Raw genomic sequence first — 20,515 nt, 5'->3', positions numbered from 1 at the left:
TTGTCTGAGTGATTTATGGACGTAACACCACAAGGAAACTTTATAGCAGCAACATGAAACAAAGCTAACCCTCTGGAGCAATATTCTGTCTTCACTACACTACACATCCTACGTTTTCCTTCTTTGTCCTTCTTCATTCATTGTATGTACTACAGTCATGGCAACAAAAGAGGCAAAGGACAGTTTAGGCAACAGGATCCTCCATTTGACTAGCTTGATTCATCAGTTTGGGCAGTCTGGAGTAGTATTGTCATGTAAGTGAAGACCAAATCCTACCCCTACGCACAGGAAGGCTGAAATAAGGTTAGATAGGCATATGCATTTATGAATATTGATGGCTTGTGAGTGGTTGACTTTGCAAAACATAATTCTCCATATTAGTAAATAGACAAACATTATTTTATTGTTTTGTGGATTTGTGTTGTACTTATGTAATCTGGTTATTTGGTAATCAGCAGGACACAGCTGAGATTGCTATAGAATAGAGCATGAGGAAGCCTCAAAATGGAGAGCAAAGCACAACCAGCTCTGCTGTTCTCCTTCCCACTTAGAAAATAGAACGTGAACATCTTCTCACTTCTACCTAGACAAAGCAGGTAGTGGCACAGAGCTGAGGCTTCTTTACAGTGTTTTCTCCCTTTGGGACAAAAGCTAAATCACATAGGCTCGTTGAACCTCTTCCCAACCAGCAGGCAGCAATAATTATTTCTGCACAGGAATTAGAAAAAGAGCTGTGCTGTATTTGCATTCTTTTGGTTCACCCGTACTGTTGCTAAACTGGATCTGGGCCTGGTGTGTCAGGACAACAGCTGTAGCCTGGCAGCAAACTGCGAGCACAAAGGCATCAAAGGTCGGCCCTTTGGCATTTGTTTTTTTTTTAATATTAAGTTGCAATAAAGTTTTTGGTACTTTCATTTTCATCTTGTTTTTGCACGGAAACTTGTAAAATACAAGGTGAGGAGAAATAAGAAAAGTTACTTCTTTTAAAACAGGACTTAGTGGAAGACTATGAAATACTTTCAGCCCCATGTATGTATGTATACCATTGAATTAACTTAAATATCACTAAGTAAAGGACTTTAAATGTACAAAGTTTATAAAGAATGAAATGGATATTCCCTAGTACAGGTTCTTTTCTCTGGAATTTGCTCATGCCAGAAACACATCAAGCCCAGTCACATCTCAAAAAAAAAAAAAAAAAAAAAAAAAAGTACTCTTTTGTCCCAGCCTTTTACCAGCTGCCGGCTCCAAAATCTTTGCTTTGCAGTTTACTGGCAGTGCTTTCTTTTGTCTCTGTCCTTCAGAATTTCATTGTTCTGCAGAATCCTGCTACATTCATTCCATATACTTGGAAAATGTTACAACTTTTAGTCTAAGCCAGACATTACAAAATTACCCAGCTAATGCACTACAGCGATTCAGCGCTCTCAGAAATAATCTATAATGCTTTTGTTGCCGTAAGCCAGATGGAGGGTGCCTGGATTTGAGTAGTATCTACAAGGGCCATCTGTACCCAGTAGAAGTTTTCATGATAAGTTTCCCTGAGGAACAGTTTATGTATGACTATGTCTGGGTGGGACTAAGACTAACAAATGATTTGTGTATGTCAACAAAACTTATAACTATATATGAATGCTGCTGTTCAGTGCCAAATTTGTCAAATGGTCATGAGTTTTTGGGGTAAGAAAATAAAGAAGTAACCTTTAATATCAGCTGCTTGCTTTTGAAATGTTGACATCTGTAGTTTTGTGACAAAATAGGAGAGTTGACCATCTCATTTTTTTCCAGTTAACAAAATCCTACCTGTGATTCCTGATTTCATTTCCCAATTTGCCGCTTTCTTGATCAACTGTAGATTTTTTTTTCCATTTCAGAAACCTGAAATTGAAATATTAGGCAACCACAAATCAAATGTCAATGGTTCTCTGAGTCTATAAGCCAAACAAAGCTACACTGATCCTATTATTCTATGCAGCAAATGAAATTACTTCCTCCTGCCTCTTTAAACATTAGCCACAAATTCTGGTGGAATTTCTACTTTGAAATCTTAGAGTGCAACAAGAGCAGTGGGGTTTTCAATCTGATTCAACTTCTCTAAATATGTGACTACTTGATTACAGAATATTTAATTTGAAGTATTTCCCACTGTTTTCATGTTGATTCAGAGATGTCACTGTCTTTAGAGGAGACTTATTTTCATTAGAGGAAACGATACTACTTAAGGCCAGGTTTTTATCTGTTTATTTTTCTAACTAACTACACAGGACCTCCAGAAGGATGTGCTCTCTGCTCCTGTTCTCAAGCAGCTCTGGAGTTTCTCAATTCAGAGTACAATTCCTCTTTGACCCCATTTCCACTAGGACTTGCTGTCCCAGGAATAATCAGACTTCAGGGAGCTGGTGCATGCCAACAGGAAAGGCTAATGCTCATCTAAGTGCCGTACAATGCACTGCAACAATACATTGTGTAAAGACTGAAAAGGAAGGAAACAGCAGATTCTACATCAGCTGATCCAGTTTCCTAGCTTTTGTTTATGCTTAAGAAGACCGTGCATTTTCAGTTGACCTATGCTACTTGCAGCTTTCTGGGAGCTTCCAGTCTTGTTAAAGAGCCTGTCTGTCAAAAGGCTTTCTCTGTGCAGTTTTTCCCTTACCAAGTGGTGAAACTTTGAGATGTAATCAGCTGTATCTTATTCAGTATGACAGCAGTGAAACCATTAAGCCACTGATGTAAATCAAATCTGATCTTAATGTTATTCCTAAGCAGAAATACCCTCAGCAACTCCAGAAACCAAGGACCCACTTGATCAGAAGCAAAACAAGTACATCCCCTTCATATATTTACGAAGATTTCTTTACTGTTATTATTACAGTGATGACATCAATACCTGAGTGGAATTTGATCTCTTCTTGTTGCAAACTCGAAGTAGTTAATGTCTATGTAGCTGTTGCCTCTGGTTAGTGTTTTGTTACTTCTCTGGAAAGCACTTTGCTTGCTCTGGTCTAAAAAAAATCAAACAAAACAAAAGTAAGAGTAAGAACTTACTGGATTGGAAATAATAGTGAAGCTATATAAGTGTGGATTCTTCACATTACTCTCATGGACAAACCAGAATTTAAAAGCATATATTTGTCTCCAGTAATAACCCACCCAAAATTATTTGGAATGCTTAATGAACTGATCATTTTAATTTATGAAACTTTGTTTAAAAAAAAAAAAAAAGAAAAAAAACCCAACAATTTTCTGTGGCTGCTCTGAGGACAGTAATTGTACTGTGTCAGTTCATGCTCTTTTCTCTTTTTCTGGCTTACAGTGTAGTGTTTTGATCAGCTTGGGATATAAGTGTTGTCGCTGACAGTAGAAATTCATCTCTTTCCTTAGTCCTACAGGACTTCTATTCTTTAACTGTACAGCTACATATCACCTTTCCCTGAATAAGCTGTCTTCTCTTTCCCCAATTCATCTTGAATTGTGCAGAATGTATAAATGTCATATTTTGTCTTTAGAGTATTTTCTTCATCCTAAATTATTAAGTTTTAATAAAAAATTATCAATTGAGAGTGAGATAAATATAGCTCATTTTGTTTAGCTTAAGATCATACCTTACAGTGTTAATAAAACCGTTACAGATTTTTAGTCATTTTGACTTTTTTTCTAGAAATTCGGTGTTTCTTTCTATTTTAGGTTAGTGTGAATCTGTACAGACCAATTAAGCTATTTCTTGTTTATACTTTTAGAAAGGAGAGAGGAATTTAACTCACTACATTTATTGTTTTTCTTGTTGCAACTTAGAAAAAATTTGCCAGATACAATTTCTCAGTATAGTTTTCTCTGCAAATTTACAGTCAGTGTAGATGTAACTGACTCCTTTCTGACCTCTTCTAACTACTCTACTTTTTGTCTTTAGGTGTGGGTGGATGCTGGTACACAGATATTTTTCTCTTATGCGATATGCCTTGGGTGCTTGACAGCCTTGGGAAGTTACAACAACTATAATAACAACTGCTACAGGTAATAAATACATTCTATGCCTTATGGGTTTTTTTCAGTGATGAAAGCATTCATAATGCTTCACTCTGAAGTACTTCCCTTTTCTTCCAACCACGCATATGGGTGGTTAAACTCATTTTTTGCAGAACGAGAGACCTGTAATTTAAATTTTTTTTCAGAAGAAATCTTTTCCTGTTTTGTTTTGCTTTTTTCCTCCTCTCTGGTCTCCTCTGACCCCTGCACAGCCACAATCCGCTCAGTACACACATACACAATTGTATGTACGATACACATAATTTCATAGATGCTTGTGTGCTTTGATGCTTTGATTATATAATGTATATCTGCTTAAAAATATACTATGAAGAATTATTAAAATAGTTTGTTTAATTCTTCATTCAGTTAATTCTTCAACTGCCTCTAATACAAGTCAGTGATACATTGAGTGTACTATTGCCAGTATGATCTCATAGAGTCATAGAGTGGTTTGGCTTGGAAGGGGCCTGTAAGATCATCCAGTTCCAACCCCTCTGCTATAGACAGGGCCACCTCCTGGTAGACCAGGTTGTTCACAGCCATATCCAGCCTGGCCTTGACCGTCATCTGATGGGGACACCCACAGCCTCTCTAGGCAGACTATTCCTGTGTCTGCACCAGGGAAGATTTAGATTAGATTTGAGGAAACATTTTTTCTCTGAAAGAGTGGTCAGGCACTGGAATGGCCTGCCTAGGGAGGTGATTGAGGCACCATCCCTAGCGCTGTTCAAGAAGCGTTTAGATGAGGTGCTAAGGGATTTGATTTAGTAGTTCAGTGGGTAGGGATGGTGATAGGAAGATGGTTGCACTAGATGATCTTGTAGGTCCTTTCCAAACTAATGTATCTATGAATCTCATGACCTCACAGTAAAGTGTTTCTTCTTAATATCTAGTCTAAATCTACCCTCTTCCATTTTAAAGCTGTTTCCCCGCATCCTGTCGCTAGCTAACTGTTAACTAACTGACAACATTTGAAAGAAAAAAAATGTGTTTTTCATCGAGCTTCCATTCTAAGATTAAAAGAGAAGTGTGAATTTGCCTTCACAGAATAATCCGTAGAGATAAGGAAGTGACTGCAGGGATGCAAAAAGCTCTACAGGCTCTTCTCTCTAATCAGAGAAGCTCCTTAAGGAAGGCAGAATGAATTTCCAGCAATATCCAGGCTGTCAGGCAAGGTGAAGATAGAGGGTGAAGTCACTGAATTATTACAATGATTATAAAGACATTCATTTGGAAGAATGTAAAGTTTTCCTAAAAATTTGACTGTTTTCCATCATTTGAAGTCTGTTAGGACTTCAGTCTGACTCTGGTGCCTTTCTACTAAGGATACTTATATAAAATTGATGGAAAATTAGATAAACTTTCTTTTCCGTCCACAGGTTCCTGGGCATTTGCTTTCAAAAATTCAGTGGCTTCTCAATACAGATTCCCTCTCTCTTTTCTTTCTCATAACTGAAAACAAAAAAAAATCCCATCAAAATAAAAAAGAAATAAAACAAAACAATCAAAAAAAACCAACACGGATTAAAAATACCAAGATAAATAAGCAATAGTGCAGGAAGATTACAAAAAATATTTGGCCAGATACTGCTTGACAAATGCGAAATATGCCTCTGATTCTCAAGAAGTCACTACGAATCTGTGACAAAGATGGGAATCATTATTGAAGATGTAGATTCAGAACCTATTAGATTTTTCAGAGACATTTCTTCTCATAAATAGCTTGCATGAAAATTTGCTTCAGAGCTGTAGCAGTAAGTGAATTAACCAGGCTAAGGTATAGGCCTTATAGATCTATATGTTTGGGTTGTTTTTTCAGTGATTTCAGCGATTTAGGATCCTAATTCATTTTCATATATTTATGTTAACTTATTACTTGTCCAGTTACACAGTTGTTTCTATCTTTAAAAAGTGTCTGTTAAAATAAATCATTCCAGTCTTATCATTTGTCAAACCTGAAGTGCTGTTTGAAAATAGACTGAACAAGAGTACTTCTCTGGACTCCAAGGGATGGCCACACATTTCTCCAGGAGAGTTTTCTATGCTTTCAAAAGGAATTTATAATTGCAGAATTTCCAATCTAGTTAAAAAATAATTATTCATCTTGGATTTGTAATCATCATTGTAGAATTTTAATTGTTTAGATAAATCTGAGAGATGATGTTTCTACCCATTCTCTCTTTGCCTACCTCTTAGGCATTTTGTAGGCACAGCAAAGTGTATGCTGTTTTTCATTACCTGAAAAAAAATTCTAAAACAAACTGGAGTTGTATTTTGTACAGATAGTATCGGCAGTATGCTGAGTATGATCATAGGGTTTTTTCTTTTTTTCTTTTTTCTTTTTTCTTCTTGGTTTATTTGTTTGTTTCCAGAGAACAAATTATTAACATTGTTGTATAGTTTATATATTAATTTATATTCTCTTGAGTACATTATTACTACAACAACTATTACATAAATGTTATTGATAATACCATGTTTTACATTTTTTTAGGATTTTATTTGTCTAGTTTGTAAAACATTCTATTGAAAAGCAGTGAGTAAGTAGCAACAGACCTGCAATTCAGAAAGTTAAAATACAAATTAGGGTACTATGAAGATACCTTCCTGTAAATGTTTATGCCTGATTTATTTCTCTTAAGCATACTATCATGTAGGATCTTATTCAGATCTTCATGTCCATTATTGCAGCTTGGGGTGCTATTAAACTTATGGTTCGTTATATGAAAGAAACCCAGGCTCTGGAACTGCAGTATTTCTTATTTATATTTTCAGAGACTGCATCATGCTCTGCTGCTTGAACAGTGGCACAAGCTTTGTTGCTGGTTTTGCTATCTTTTCAGTGCTTGGATTTATGGCTTATGAACAAGGTGTGCCCATTGCAGAAGTTGCAGAATCAGGTAAGTTCTAAAGCAGTTTTCTGATTTAAGAAAAAAATATCCAGAATGTTGTCAGAATAGCTACTCCGTGTCATATCTTGTGGATAAGTTAATGGTTTTGCAGATGTTTTGAAAAAAAAATAAATAATCCTATAAAAAGACCACTTAGAATACATTAGAATAATTCCATATGAACAGTTCTTACCTATTTGAGAAAACGGCTTTACAGCTTTTTGGAAAAATTTTGGAAGTCACCTCAAGTCTTTCTTAAGATGTACTATCCAATTACTTATTTTTAATATCTAGTCTGCTTATGCCACCTCCTAATGTCAGTATTTTTTTTCCTCTCAAGCACATGCAATGAGACATTCATGTTGATTAAGTTATAAAAATTCTTACTTAAAAGTCCAGAAAGGCAGAAAGGCACAGGTTTACAAGAAATTAACTATCTAATTTACATTACCATAACTCGGAGTTAGAAATATAATGAAAGTTAATCGTTCCTTATTATTGCTGTGGATGTAAAATCTTTTAGCATCACTTTAAACCCAACTGAAAAGAAATAAAGAAAAGAAAGAAAAGCAGGAAGAAGGAGAAAAGGACATGACTCTCAGGAAGTTATGCAAATTAGCAGGAAAACTACAGAGCAAATAGAGTGAAATACTGATACTGTTGTGAAAAATACTTGTATTTCCCTAAAGCTCTCAAGATAACTGGTTTATACTCGCACTGAAATTTTATTAAAAAGATTAAAATACTACAGCAACAGTAGAAACCATAGGAACTTGTAAATACTGGCTTAAATGGAAAAGCAATAATGTGTTGACAGTTCTTCACTAAAGTTCACTGAAGCAGGAACACAGCATTTATCATCCTCCTGATTCTACTTCAGTGTCCTTGCTGTAAAAAGTGGCTAACTTCAAGAAAAGCTGCTACAGCACAGGAGTTTGCAGCATCTGAAAAGTTGGCACAGGAAAATGAGAACATGAAAAATATGATGTAGGAGATACAGTAATTCAGTAGATTTGAAAAGCTACTAATGCTGTTGTATTTTTGCTGTTGCAAAAAATATTCTATTTTAAATATTTGTGTAAATATACTGTTTATTAATAAACTTTATGTTTTGGCAGCAAAAGTCAGAAATACAGAGCAGATTTTGAATAATCCAGTAGGCATGTGACTTGCATCATGCATGGCTTCCAAAATGCAGCTTCTGTTGACCACATTCTTGCACAGTATGTTAGATGCAGTGGTGTCATAGAAAGAGAAAGATTTCAGAGTGTATTAATGTTAGATTAGGCAATCTCAGGACCACACACTGCTATTTATTCAGGAATTTGAGTCTTGCTGCACATTCACACAAAGAAATAGGAGAATATGACACAGTGATTTCTTATCAGAAGTCTCAAACTTCAAATATCTGGACAAGTTCTGCAGTTGATGTACCAAGCAAGTGCTCATTACCAATTAGACTCATAACCAAATGTTTAGACTTTTGTAGAGATGTAGAATTTTTCAAAATTTTCAATCCTGTATTTAGCTCTTTTAACTACCATGAAAGATCTGTCTGTTTGTGCTGAGTTGAACATGGCCAGTAGCTAAGCACCCTCACTGACACACGCTCACCTGTCCCTGTGCAGTAAGGGAGAAATTAAGAAGAGAAAAAGTAAGAAAAGTTGTAGTTCACAATAAAAGCAGTTTATAATAACTGAAGGAAAGATGGGGAATGCATATACAGCGACTTATCGCTTCCCACAAGAACACTGCAGCCCAGCCAGTCTAAGCAATGACTGCCTTGGAAGAAAGCTCCCACCTTCTTTAGCCTCAGCTTTTATTGCTGTGTAACAGTGTAATATATGAAATCTCTCTTCAGCCAGTTTGCATTGGCTGTCCAGCTCTGACTTTTCTCAGCCTCTTGCCCACCCTCAGCCTATGTACTAGGGGCAGAAAGACTGGGGAAAAAAGAAAGCCTTGATGCACTGTTCAGCAATAGCCAAAATATTGATGTTAGCAAGAGGGTTCTAGCTACATCCCAAAATATATTACTCCCAACTAAACCCAATACACAAGAATAAATCTCTTCACTTTGTTTTCTTTTGTTTTAGGACCAGGACTAGCATTCATTGCTTACCCTAAAGCTGTTACCATGATGCCTCTTTCTCCTCTGTGGGCAACTTTGTTCTTCATGATGCTCATCTTCCTTGGACTGGATAGTCAGGTATGATATAAACACAATTCAAATATTTTATCAGAGTTCCTTGTATGTAGGTGTCATCATCCTTGATTTAAGCAGCATTTATCCTCATGGAAGAATGAACTCTTACTTAATTCCTTGCCAAAAACCATTGACTCAAGTTCCACATGGATCAGTGCTGGGTCTGGTCCTGATCAACATCTTCATCAATGACCTTGATGAGGGGATAGAGTCCACCCTCAGCAAGTTTGCTGATGATATGAAGCTGGGAGGAATGGTTGACATGCCAGAAGGCTATGCTTCCATTCAACAAGACCTGGGCAGGCTGAAGAGATTGGGCAGAGAAAAACCAGGTGAGATTTCACAAGAGCAAGTGCAGAGCCTTGCACCTAAGGAGGAATAACTACATGCACTGGAACAGGTTGAGGATGAGCTGCTGGAGAGGAGCTCTAAGGAGAGGGACCTGGGTGTCCTGGTGGACGACCGGTTGGCCATGAGCCAGAAGTGTGCCCTGGTGGTCAAAATGGCAATGACATCTTGGGGTGCATTAAAAAGATCGTGGCCAGCAAGTCAAGGGAGATGATGCTCCCCCTCTGCTCCGTCCTGGTGAGGCCTCACCTGGAGTATTGTGTCCAGTTCTGGGCTCCCTGGTACAAAAAAGACAAGGATCTCCTGGAGAGAGTCGGAGGGCTACAAAGATGATAAAAGATGTGGAACACCTCCTTTATAAGGAAAGGCTGAGACACCTGGGTCTGTTCAGCCTTGAGAAAAGAGGGGTTCAGATCCATGTCTATAAATATCTGAGGAGTAGGAGGCAAAGGAACAAGGCTGGACTCTTCTCAGCACTGTGTGGTGATAGAATGAGGGGAAATGGCCAGAAACTGAAGCATAGGAAGTTCCGTACAAATGCGTGGGAACTTCTTCACGGTGTAGTGACAGAGCACTGGCACAGGCTGCACAGAGAGGCTGTGGAGACTCCTTCTCTGGAGATTTTCAAGACCCACCTGGACACCTACCTGTGCAACCTGGGCTAGGGAGTCTGCCTTAGCAGGGGGGTTGACCTTGATGATCTCTGGAGGTCCCTTCCAATCCCTACAGTTACAGGGATCTACAGATCCCTACAGATCTCATCTATGTGACAATAGAGATTCTGTTATTATTTGCCAAAGACATTGCTTCAGCCTCAATACAGCTTTATATAGTCTATTTTGGGGCAATTCAATTTGGTGGCTCTTTTAAAATCCTTGCTCCAGAGCTGTGAGCCAGGCACTCAGGTCTCTGATTTTCTGGTGATTTTTAAAGTTTGTGAGAATGTTTGTTCCCTCCCTTGTTAGATATACTGGGAGCTTAATAACTTTATGGAATATTCTCTTCTGTAAAACAGAAAGAGCTTCATCTTTGAGAAACAGTTTCCTTAGAATGAAATTCTGCTGCAGTCCTACAAAACTCATACGTCGTTTAAGTCGCATTCAAGCAATGTTTGAAAGATTTAAGTTTTATGTAATCCATGTACCCAATGCTATAGGGCAAATAACTTCTTAGATAATATTAGTGGTTTCAAATATTTGAATTTGGTGGTAGACTGAAAATCCATAGCTGTAGGCTTTTTAATTCTGAAATGATGTTCCTCTCAGTTTGAGCTCCTGCTTACAGTGTCCTCAGGGATCATTCAATCTTTCTCGATGATGAAAGCATAGAAGGATATTTGAAGTGCTTTGTAGCAAATCCAAATCCCAAGAGTAGACGAGACACATATTTTATTTGTACTTTCTTATCATTTGTTCTAGTTCGTGTGTGTCGAAAGCCTTGTGACAGCTGTTGTAGATATGTATCCAAAGATTTTCCGAAGGGGCTACAGAAGAGAACTATTGATTCTTGGACTTTCTATTGTATCCTATTTCATTGGTCTAATAATGTTAACTGAGGTAAGATGTTCTTTGTTCATCACCTACAGACTAAAGAAATGTGTGTCTTATATGTCTTCATAAGAATGGCAGATAAAGCACATGAATATCTGCTATAGACAAATTGTACTTTCAGAAACATAACCACAAAATCCTTGTTGTCAATTAATTTGTACCACTTGAAGTGTATCCTCCATTTTATTCCTAAATTCAGTTTTCTGAGTTTAGGAAATATCTTATCTGAAGTTATATAGCCAAAGAAATTCCATCTGCTTTGCATCAGCCAAACAGATATACAGATGATGGTTTCAGTTGACTTACTCTGGGCAGATCAATCTAAAGAGAATTAAATTTTAGATGAAAAAATTAGTGAAGATGATGAAGTGAAAAACAGAAAACTAAAATGTGTGTGATTTTTATACAATCAGGCCAAATTCATCAGTAAAGTCCATTTCTGAACATAAATTGATTTGGTAAGAGGGAAAAAAAAAAGATTTATTTTCAAACAAATCGAGGAACCCTGCCTGACTCAACTGTGAAAGGCCACAATGTGTCTCTCTTGTCCAGCAGCATCAGGCAGGGTTTCCCAGAGAAGCAGCTTCTCAGGGCTTCATCAACTTATCCAGTGTCACTTACATTCCTTCTGCAGAGATCCATGGTCCTTGCACCATGTACTTTTCAATTTGCTTTGTTGTTGAAACAGAACAAATTTAATCTAAAAATCCCTTAGGCAACTGTAGATATGTTAGCCATGTAAGTATGTTTGCCGAGCAGAAAGCCAGGCAGTTCTCTGAACACCTCTGATTAAGGATGAGAAAAATTACACGAAAAGAAGAAAATAATGATGTCTTTGATAGATGTGACAATTAAAATAATTGAGTCACATTCAAATAATAAGGAAGTACAAGACTGTCAGATAGGAATAGCTGAGACTGCTTGAATCACAGGACCTAGGAAGTGCAGCTCCACAGTGCACTATGCTCCAGCACCCAACAGCCTGCTGTATGATATCATAATAAGGAATACTGATAAAACCAGGACAAAGATGTCTTGGTTGAGCATGTATACTTCTTTTCATGCTAATTTGTACTGTCATACTACATAATGTAGAAAAAATTATAGGATCATTGATAACAAAGTGTGTATGGATTCCATGCACACTTAAGATGCTGTTCAGTTCTGGCTGTTCTGATTTTTGGAAATGCAGAGATTTTAAAATAATTGAAAAAGATTTTTTTTTAATTGTGAGCAGAAAACATTAACAATAAAAAGCTTGCTTGGAGTCAGGATGTTTGTTATTTCATGCTTTATCACATACTATTGACTCATGTAATTGATGCAGCTGGAAGACCGAGTTATATTCAAATAACTTGTTTTGTAGTCTGCCCCTGGAGATTCTAGTAGCTATGGATTTTGCCATCTTTTCCCACATTTTTACTAACTTTTTTTACATATTGGTGGTATGGACATAAAAACAAACAGAAAACCCTACATCTGCTCTGGAAATCAAAATCTCCTGCATTTATCTACAGCTTTATGTGATAACAAATGAAATTGAAGAAAAAAAGTATGGAGGTGGGACAGCATTTTAGAAACAAGGGAAACATAGTTCTCTGGAGTACATTATTTACTACCTTAAAGCAAATGTGCAGTATTCAGCTGGCATAGGGGATAATCTGAAGTGCTATGGAAGAAAAGGTCCTTCACGAAAAAACAGTGAATATTGAATATTCTTTTTTCATGTATGAACCAACTTTGATAGGAAGATTGCAGATAACTGACAAATTGGCTGTGCAATTAAAGACGTATTTGTTATGAATTATTCATACCATTGCCATCGTGGCATTTCATTTTGTTTTTTGTCCTTTTTCTGTGTCTGTCTTTCAGGGTGGAATGTACGTCTTTCAGTTATTTGACTCTTATGCAGCTAGTGGGATGTGCCTTCTTTTTGTTGCCATATTTGAATGTGTCTGCATAGGCTGGGTTTATGGTGAGTTACTAAAAATTTGCTGTGATTTTGAGTATTCATAAAGTTTTCTGTTTCCACAAGGAAAACAAACACATAGGCCTTGTACACCTGTGAAGCAGGGCACCCACATTCCCATGCCCTACTAAAAGTTAAGGATATGCTTTCTCCTGGAATTTTTTCTTGCTCTTTGCTAGGACAGACCTGCACCTTCCTCTAGCTGCCTTAGGGATAGCAATGAGTCCATCTCTCACAAAACGTCTGTGCAGGCCATGTTTCCTTCTACATCTGACACACAGAAAAGTATGCTTGGAGTTCATTTCTCATTAACGCAGAAGGGACATAGCAATGTTCCTAACTCTGCTGCTTCTGTCAGCAAAGTCAGGAGAAAACCACCACAGTTCCAGGTATGTTCACAGTAGTTCCTCAAGCATTTTTTTTTTTTTCAATCAAAGGACTCAGAATTTTACTTTATAAAGCAATGTATTAATCTCAGATCATAGGTGTCCTTGGCTAATTAAGGATTCACACATGAGCTTGTCGCATATGTACTTCTCAACTGGGCCTGCTCAAACTGTTATTGACAGAAGTCATTCTTGTCTGGCAGCTTGCCCGCTACTGCTCTCTGTTGATTTTTGTCTGGCCAGAAGTATGGAGCAAAAGACAGTTGTATATGTGAGACAAAGAGATAGCAGCCTCAATTTCTACAGTTTTGACAGAACCCACATTTTTGTCTGTTCAGTTTTAAATGCTGACCTGTGTAAACTTGTGCATGTACAACATCTTTTGCTTTGCTTTTTTGGGCAGGCAGCAATCGCTTTTATGATAACATTGAGGATATGATTGGGTATAAGCCACTGTCATTGATTAAGTGGTGCTGGATGGTCTTAACTCCAGGTATTTGCGCAGTAAGTATAGAATATCTGAACAACTTGTTTTAGATATAAGAAGTGGGTTTTTGTGTATAATTTCAGAAGTCTACTACTGTTAACAGTTCAACAGTTGAGAAAAATGCCTGCTGATTTGCAGCATATGTTTTAATGCAAAATCTCTCTGTAAAACCTTTAAAAATTGCTAAATTTATGTGTTCTGTGAATTGCTAGATATCTTTGTATATACAGTAATAGAAAAAGATAAGCTCAGAGGCCTAAGTGAACATTTGCCAGTGTGAGATTTTCCTTAACTGCTTTGGTAATACATTATGTATCTACCAAGCATAACTCAAACTCCTCCAAACTTATGTAGGTTTCCCTGTCACTCCAGCCTCCTATTTCCTCCTCTCTCTTCAGGTAACTGCACATATTTCAAAGAAGTCTACATTTTTCCTTCTAGCTTAGATAGTAGAATAAACAAAAGATGCAATTCATATGCATGAAGTAGGGGAAGAAAGAAACTGAGAGTACTGGTGCCCACTCTGGTACTCTGCTGTAGCTACCTAAAAGAGACAAACTTACAAAAGGAACAAAACCAAACTCCCTGAATATGTGATCCACAGAAGTTTAAGTAGTAGATACTAAAACCTTTCAGTTTTCCTGTAAGTAAGTGATAGCAAGGTGAAAAAGCACAGACATTTGAACACCTGGAGGTCCAGGTTCCCTTGAGCATCTACCCCTCACCCCATTTGCAAAGTTGTGAAAATTCCAGGCTATTTTTCTCCAACTCAGAAATGTAGAAAATGTAATTTCCTCTTGTACACTCTTGTGACTTTGAAGTAAACACGTTAACTTTCTGTATTATGTAAACTTATGAAGTCTAAATGGCTTAATTATACACCTGTTTAATTTATACAAATATATTAGAGCTTCTGAGAGGATGAAAGATTTGGCCTGCAGAACTGCAGTTATGACAGCAGATTAAGGCAACTTTGACAACTGTGGCTTTCATTTTTCATCATGACAGGTGGGAGAGTGTCACCTAATCACAGCTGGTTCATGGTAGCAAAACTTAATCTTTCCTGCCCAGGTACTGTTTGCCATCAAAATTCAGGTTTTATTGTCACTGAGAGGTAAATAGGATTAAAACTTGAAAGGTTGTTAATTTCAGTGGAAGGATCTGAGACGTGTTATTTCAGATGTACATAAAAGAATATGTATCTGTGTTGGTTCTTTTCCTTCTGACTGTAAAGCTCTGCTTCCTACTTTTAGGGAGATTGACCTTGCCTAAACACTCAATCGTTTTCTTGTTAAAGAGGCAGTGCTATTTCAAATACTGCTAATATGTTTCTCTGCTTATTTCAGGGAATCTTCATTTTTTTTCTGGTGAAATACAAGCCTTTGAAGTATAACAATGTATACACATATCCTGACTGGGGCTATGGCATAGGGTGGCTGATGGCTCTCTCTTCCATGATTTGTATCCCATTGTGGATCTGCATTAAGTTCTGGAAGGCAGAAGGCACTTTCATAGAGGTGAGATTTTCAGATTAATGATTCTGATGTAGTTGGAATGGAATTCTCTCTTGCATAAGACTATGCACAGTCAGAAAATCAATGTCTTAGTTTCAGGTAGGCTCCAAAAAGCTGTTCCAATGGTATTTGAATCTTGGAGCCAGGCATTGTCATTGGTGGAAAGAAACAACTGTATTCTATTTTATTCTGAATTTCCTCATTGGTTTGCTGCCTAAAGACTGTGGTAGCTAACCAGTACTCTGGCTTTAATGTGCTTTGTTCCTTTTCCTACTGAATGTGAAGTTTAAAGAGTCTGTAACATTAGCCCAATCAAGTCCTTTCATTCAAGTCAGTTTTCATGGTTTTGAATTGATGTTTGTGCCACCAGGATTTTCCTTCAGGAGCTGGGTAGCAAACACTCATGTAGGTTTCATGGAGACTTTTCTCAATTACAGTTTTCTAAGTGATAAATAGAGGCAAAAATAAATATTCAGTACAATTTACTAAGATTTGGTATCAGACTATCTCAGGCCTAGGCTAGTTCTGTGCTCCTCAGCTCAAGAAAGATAAGAAACTGCTGGAGAGTGTCCAGTAGGGGACTGGAAAGATGAAGGGGGGCCTGGGACATTTCCTTTATTGAGGGAAGGCTGAGAGACCTGAGGCTGGTCAGCCTTCAGAAGAGAAGGTTGAGGGGGTGCCTGATCAATGCTTATAAATACCTAATGGGTAGGAGTCAAGTGGATGGAGCCAGACTTTTTTCAGTGGTGACAGAAACAGGACAAAGAGTAATGGGCACAAACTGGAATGCAAGAAGTTCTGTATGAACATGAGGAAAAACTTTACTTACTTTGAGGATCACAGAGCACTGGAGCAGGCTGCCCAGAGAGGTTGTGGAGTCTCCTTCTCTGGAGATTTTCAAACCCAGCATGTATGCTTCGCTGAGCAGTCTACTCTAGGGAACCTGTTTTAACCAGGGGTTAAACTTGATGATCTCTAGAGGTCCCTTCCAGCTCCTGTGCTTCTATGGAACAGGACTTAGCCAGAGCACTTTGCTGAATTTATTCATGAAAGGGTTTATTACTTTAAATTAGCTTGAGGATTATCTTCTACTTTGTCTTCACCTTCCTTCTCTATCTTTTGGTCTGGTCTGATGTGAAATGAATTGCAACGAAGTCTTATGGATGGATTTAATATGGCTGTGAAAAGAGAGATTTCCAAGAAAAGATAGCTTGAAGTCAAAAAGTTTGAGAAATACAAGAAGATAATGATTTCTATTTTCTTAAATTTCTAGAAATTCAGGAAGTTGATTACACCTAGCTCGGATCTGAAAATGAGAGGGAAACTTGGAGGAAGGTCCTACATTGCAGCAATAAATGACTGCGATGCCAAACTGAAAGGAGATGGCACCATTTCAGCCATTACAGAAAAGGAGACACATTTCTGAAAGAACTCTTCTTTTTTTTTCTTTTTTTTTCTTTTTGTATAAAAATAAATAAATTCACTTAATCATAGAAGCTGGCTTGTTTTGCACAAAATTTTATTAACCAGTTAATTTTAAAGTGAAAATTGTATACTTGTTTAAAAGTGATTTTTTAAAATTTACTATATAAGTAATGATTATGTAAAAGAAAAAGAAATAGTATTATATGATATGTTAGTGATGACTTCTTATAATATGGTAATTTTGGTAAATGCTTTTTAGAAGTTAGAGAGACCTGTATAATGTGCTGTAAAGCTTTTCTACTTTGATTTCTGGCAGATGTGATGTTGTATAGCTATATACATTCTAATCTCTAGACATTTCAGACCATTTCAGCTTTTAATGTATGTATATAAAAAGTATCAGAATGTCCTGTTCTTTATATTGGAAGAAACTGAGGATATGTTGTTTTAACATACATGTTAAATGCTATTACATTATTGCTGTCTAAAAGTGGGCTGTACCCAAAGTCAACTGAAACCAGCAGGAGCCTTTCCAACTGGAAACAGTGGCTTTTGCATCACACCTTGTATGATTTGGCCTTTCCTCCGGGACAGCGCAGCCACAAGACTGAGTTTTGCACCTAACAAAGCTCCTCCTTCAGGGCAAGTTTTGTGAAGCTGACTGGAAGCACTGCCTCAGTTGCTTTTACTACCTTCCCTCCACATTCCATCTGTTTCCAGCAGGCCTGAAAATGTTGTGAGATAGCCCTAATTTTGCATTACTGTGTTTTTTTCTGGAGATTGGATTAAGAATATATATATTTTAAGATTTATAAATTTTTCTCTTCTTGTAAGTCAGTGCCCTCTAAGATGACGTGTACTGCTTCAGGAGACTTGTAAAGCTTTTTCATTTTCTTTAGTGTCTGGGTAGCCAGTACTTCATTTCAGTTGACACTTCCCAACCCCTGAAGTGAAATGTGTTTATGCTTGTACAACAGGAGGAGGTCAAGGTCAGTCTATGCATGCAGAGATGTTCTAAGGAAAAAAAAAGATCAGGTTTAGAGCTCTCCATACCTTGGCCTACATTTCTTCAAACATTTGGCAGTCTGTCTGTTCATTCCCCTTAAAAAAAAATTAGGGATCCTGTCTTCATGATGTGTAGCACTATATCGCAGTCCCCAATTTCAAGGTACTTTCTAAAAATTCTCAGATTAGGCTCTGATTCTTCTACTCTGAATGGTATTGATGCTTGCACTGAAGTTAGAATAGGAAATTTTTTGGTGGAGCACTGGAGTAATTGGTCTTTAATTTCTACTAAAGTTCCAAAAGGTATATTACATACCATATATTGTATATCACGCAGATGAAGGAATTAGGGCTGGGAAGTTGTTACTTCTCTGTTTCACAAAGGCAACATCAGAGTTTTCTGATATCAGGCCTTTTTACTCAATCAGTTATATTAAGTTACATATATATGTATAAATTATATTAACATCTGATTGCAAACAGATTTCATGTGAATCCAACTGATGGAAGTTTACCACGAGGTAAGCAAATGCTAGTTTCAAGTATCAAAATCTCTCGATAGACTCCTGGTTCTCTTGTGTCTTTTTAGTTCATCCAGTATTCCAAAATGTTATTTCTGGACAATTAATTCTTTTCTCATCCTATTTTTTCATTTAATGGCTGGATGATAAACCTGTAGAGGAATACTGCACAGTGTTTGGTGGGGAGAGATGAACAGCCTAAGAGAGTTCTGACAAAGTGTCATAAAATCTGCTGTTCTCTGCAATTCAAGGTCAGCAAGCCTCAGATACCAGCATCTGAATTTATTAGAAAAAGAAATGTCTGCTGGCCTTCTAGTAGTGAAAACAGTTCACTAGAAGTCACTAGCCATACCTTAATATTACTTAGGTGCTTAGGAAAGGACATGTTAAAGGAGTCAGCCTTTGTAACAGTGCAAAGCCACCGTCTTGTGAATGTTGTGCCAGCTCAGGGGGTGCCTTGAGCTTTACATACAGAACTGGAGGTGACTAATGATAATCACTCTTCTATTGGGATATTATACTTCTGGAAGAGAAATGTTCCCAAACCTGAAACTCCATATTGAGTTACATAACTATAGAAAATACAATGACATGAATGCAAGCTACATCTTGACTGAAAGCATGTCCACTCCAAATTTTTTTTCTAAGTCAAAATAAGTTATAAATATTTCTAACTCAGTGTCCCTTTCCAGTTTTTTTCTCTACCCAGAGCCTAAGACCCCAAAATTACACATGAGCCTTATGATGTAAATTTCAACCCATTTTCTTGTCAGTGAAGGATAAACAAATGTAGATGCACTATTAGGTTGTGCTTGGCCTTTAGCTTTGATTTCAATGAAGTTACGTTTAAGAATGTTTACAGTAACTGTGCCAATAGGTGGAGCCCCCACCGGTCAGCTGGTCCACCCATTAGCCACAAAAGGAAAATCCCAGACAAATCAAGATTACCTTTTAAATCATAATACATGTTGCTGTAGTAGAAAAAAAGAACAAAAAACTCCTACTTGTGCAATTTAGCTTGTCAGTGTACCTTGAACTGTAGTCCTGTTCCAAATATCTCCACAGGAACTATGTACTTTGTATGCTTCTTCTTCTGCTGCTATGAACCATTTCACTGCTAGCTTTATACACATACATGTGGTTTGACATGGTCTATGGCATTACACTGTGTTGCTAATATGCTGTGCTTGTAAATGTGTGCATTTAATATTTGACTTGTTTAACACTTTACTGATATTTTTTTAAATATATTTCTTTTTGGGGGAGGGTGGCTGTGGGAGGGCAAATTTCTAGTAGTTCTGTGATTATTATTATTTTTGTTTTTGAAACAATTTGAAGGTGGAAAATGCAGAAAACTACTATAATGTGATTTTTTTTTTATGTGATAGCAACAGTATTGCCCATTTCTGAAGTATCCACAGTATTATTTAAAATAATACAATAAAAATCAGTAACTCCCAAGGTTTAGGTAACGTTCTGATCAAAGAAATGTTCTACTTGGTTTTCAAGGGCACAAGATTTCATGCTTTTTTTGTTTTTAAAAATTAAAGAAAATGGGCAAAACTTATTGTGTTTTTTAGTTTATATCATTGTATTTTGTATGACACTTACCTGACAAATTAAATAAGCACAACTATATTGTTAGAGCAGAAATACGTTCCCTCAATTCTAAACTGGAAATTTATCAATGAGGAAATTAAGAAATCTGAGGTTATGCAATAAATCTGTGATGGAAACAAATTAGACTGAAGTATCTGATCTCACAAATTAATGTCACTTCTATTTATCATTTCCACGTTGCCATGGAAAAATGCAGATCAGCCACTAATTTCTGAATTCCCCCATACCTTCCCCATTTTGATTGTGTTTTTCTGTGCCCTTTGTTCAGCAGTAGTAATAAGGGAGCCAGCCCAGGAACCAGCCTAGCTGAAACTTCACCCAACAAAAGCCCTCTATCAGCTCTCTGTAACTCTAGCTTACTACCTCTCCATACAAACACGTGCTGAAAGGAGGTACTGCAGCAATATAAACACGCTCTTTCAGCTGCTGCATACGTTAAGCTGGGTTCACATGATTGAAGGTGAGAATTTGATGGAAGAGTTGCACATCCCTTAACATATTTTAAATTTAAAAGGATCTGTTCCTTCTACTTTTTTTAATGTTTGCTCTCTGAAAGCTGTAACCAGTGCC

At 37.1% G+C, this 20,515-nt stretch overlaps 1 protein-coding gene across 1 annotated transcript in view; it reads left to right on the top strand.

Moving 5' to 3' along the window:
• Positions 1–16,817, top strand: part of SLC6A11 (solute carrier family 6 member 11) — a 73,443-nt gene extending 56,626 nt beyond the window's left edge. The window contains exons 8-15 of the mRNA XM_065749647.1: positions 3,908–4,011; positions 6,802–6,926; positions 9,011–9,123; positions 10,887–11,024; positions 12,891–12,993; positions 13,777–13,877; positions 15,207–15,377; positions 16,648–16,817. Of these exons, the coding sequence (XP_065605719.1) occupies positions 3,908–4,011; positions 6,802–6,926; positions 9,011–9,123; positions 10,887–11,024; positions 12,891–12,993; positions 13,777–13,877; positions 15,207–15,377; positions 16,648–16,800 (1,008 nt within the window). The 3' untranslated portion in view covers positions 16,801–16,817. The remainder of the gene's footprint in view (positions 1–3,907; positions 4,012–6,801; positions 6,927–9,010; positions 9,124–10,886; positions 11,025–12,890; positions 12,994–13,776; positions 13,878–15,206; positions 15,378–16,647) is intronic.
• The last annotated feature ends 3,698 nt before the right edge of the window (positions 16,818–20,515 follow it).

The sequence above is a fragment of the Cyrtonyx montezumae genome, unplaced genomic scaffold (genome assembly GCF_038088225.1).
Source record: "Cyrtonyx montezumae isolate F1298 unplaced genomic scaffold, pur_monq_1.0 scaffold_6, whole genome shotgun sequence".
NCBI classification, from domain to species: domain Eukaryota; kingdom Metazoa; phylum Chordata; class Aves; order Galliformes; family Odontophoridae; genus Cyrtonyx; species Cyrtonyx montezumae.
The sequence above is the reverse complement of the archived record's forward strand: the minus strand, read 5'-3'. Positions and strand labels throughout refer to the sequence as shown.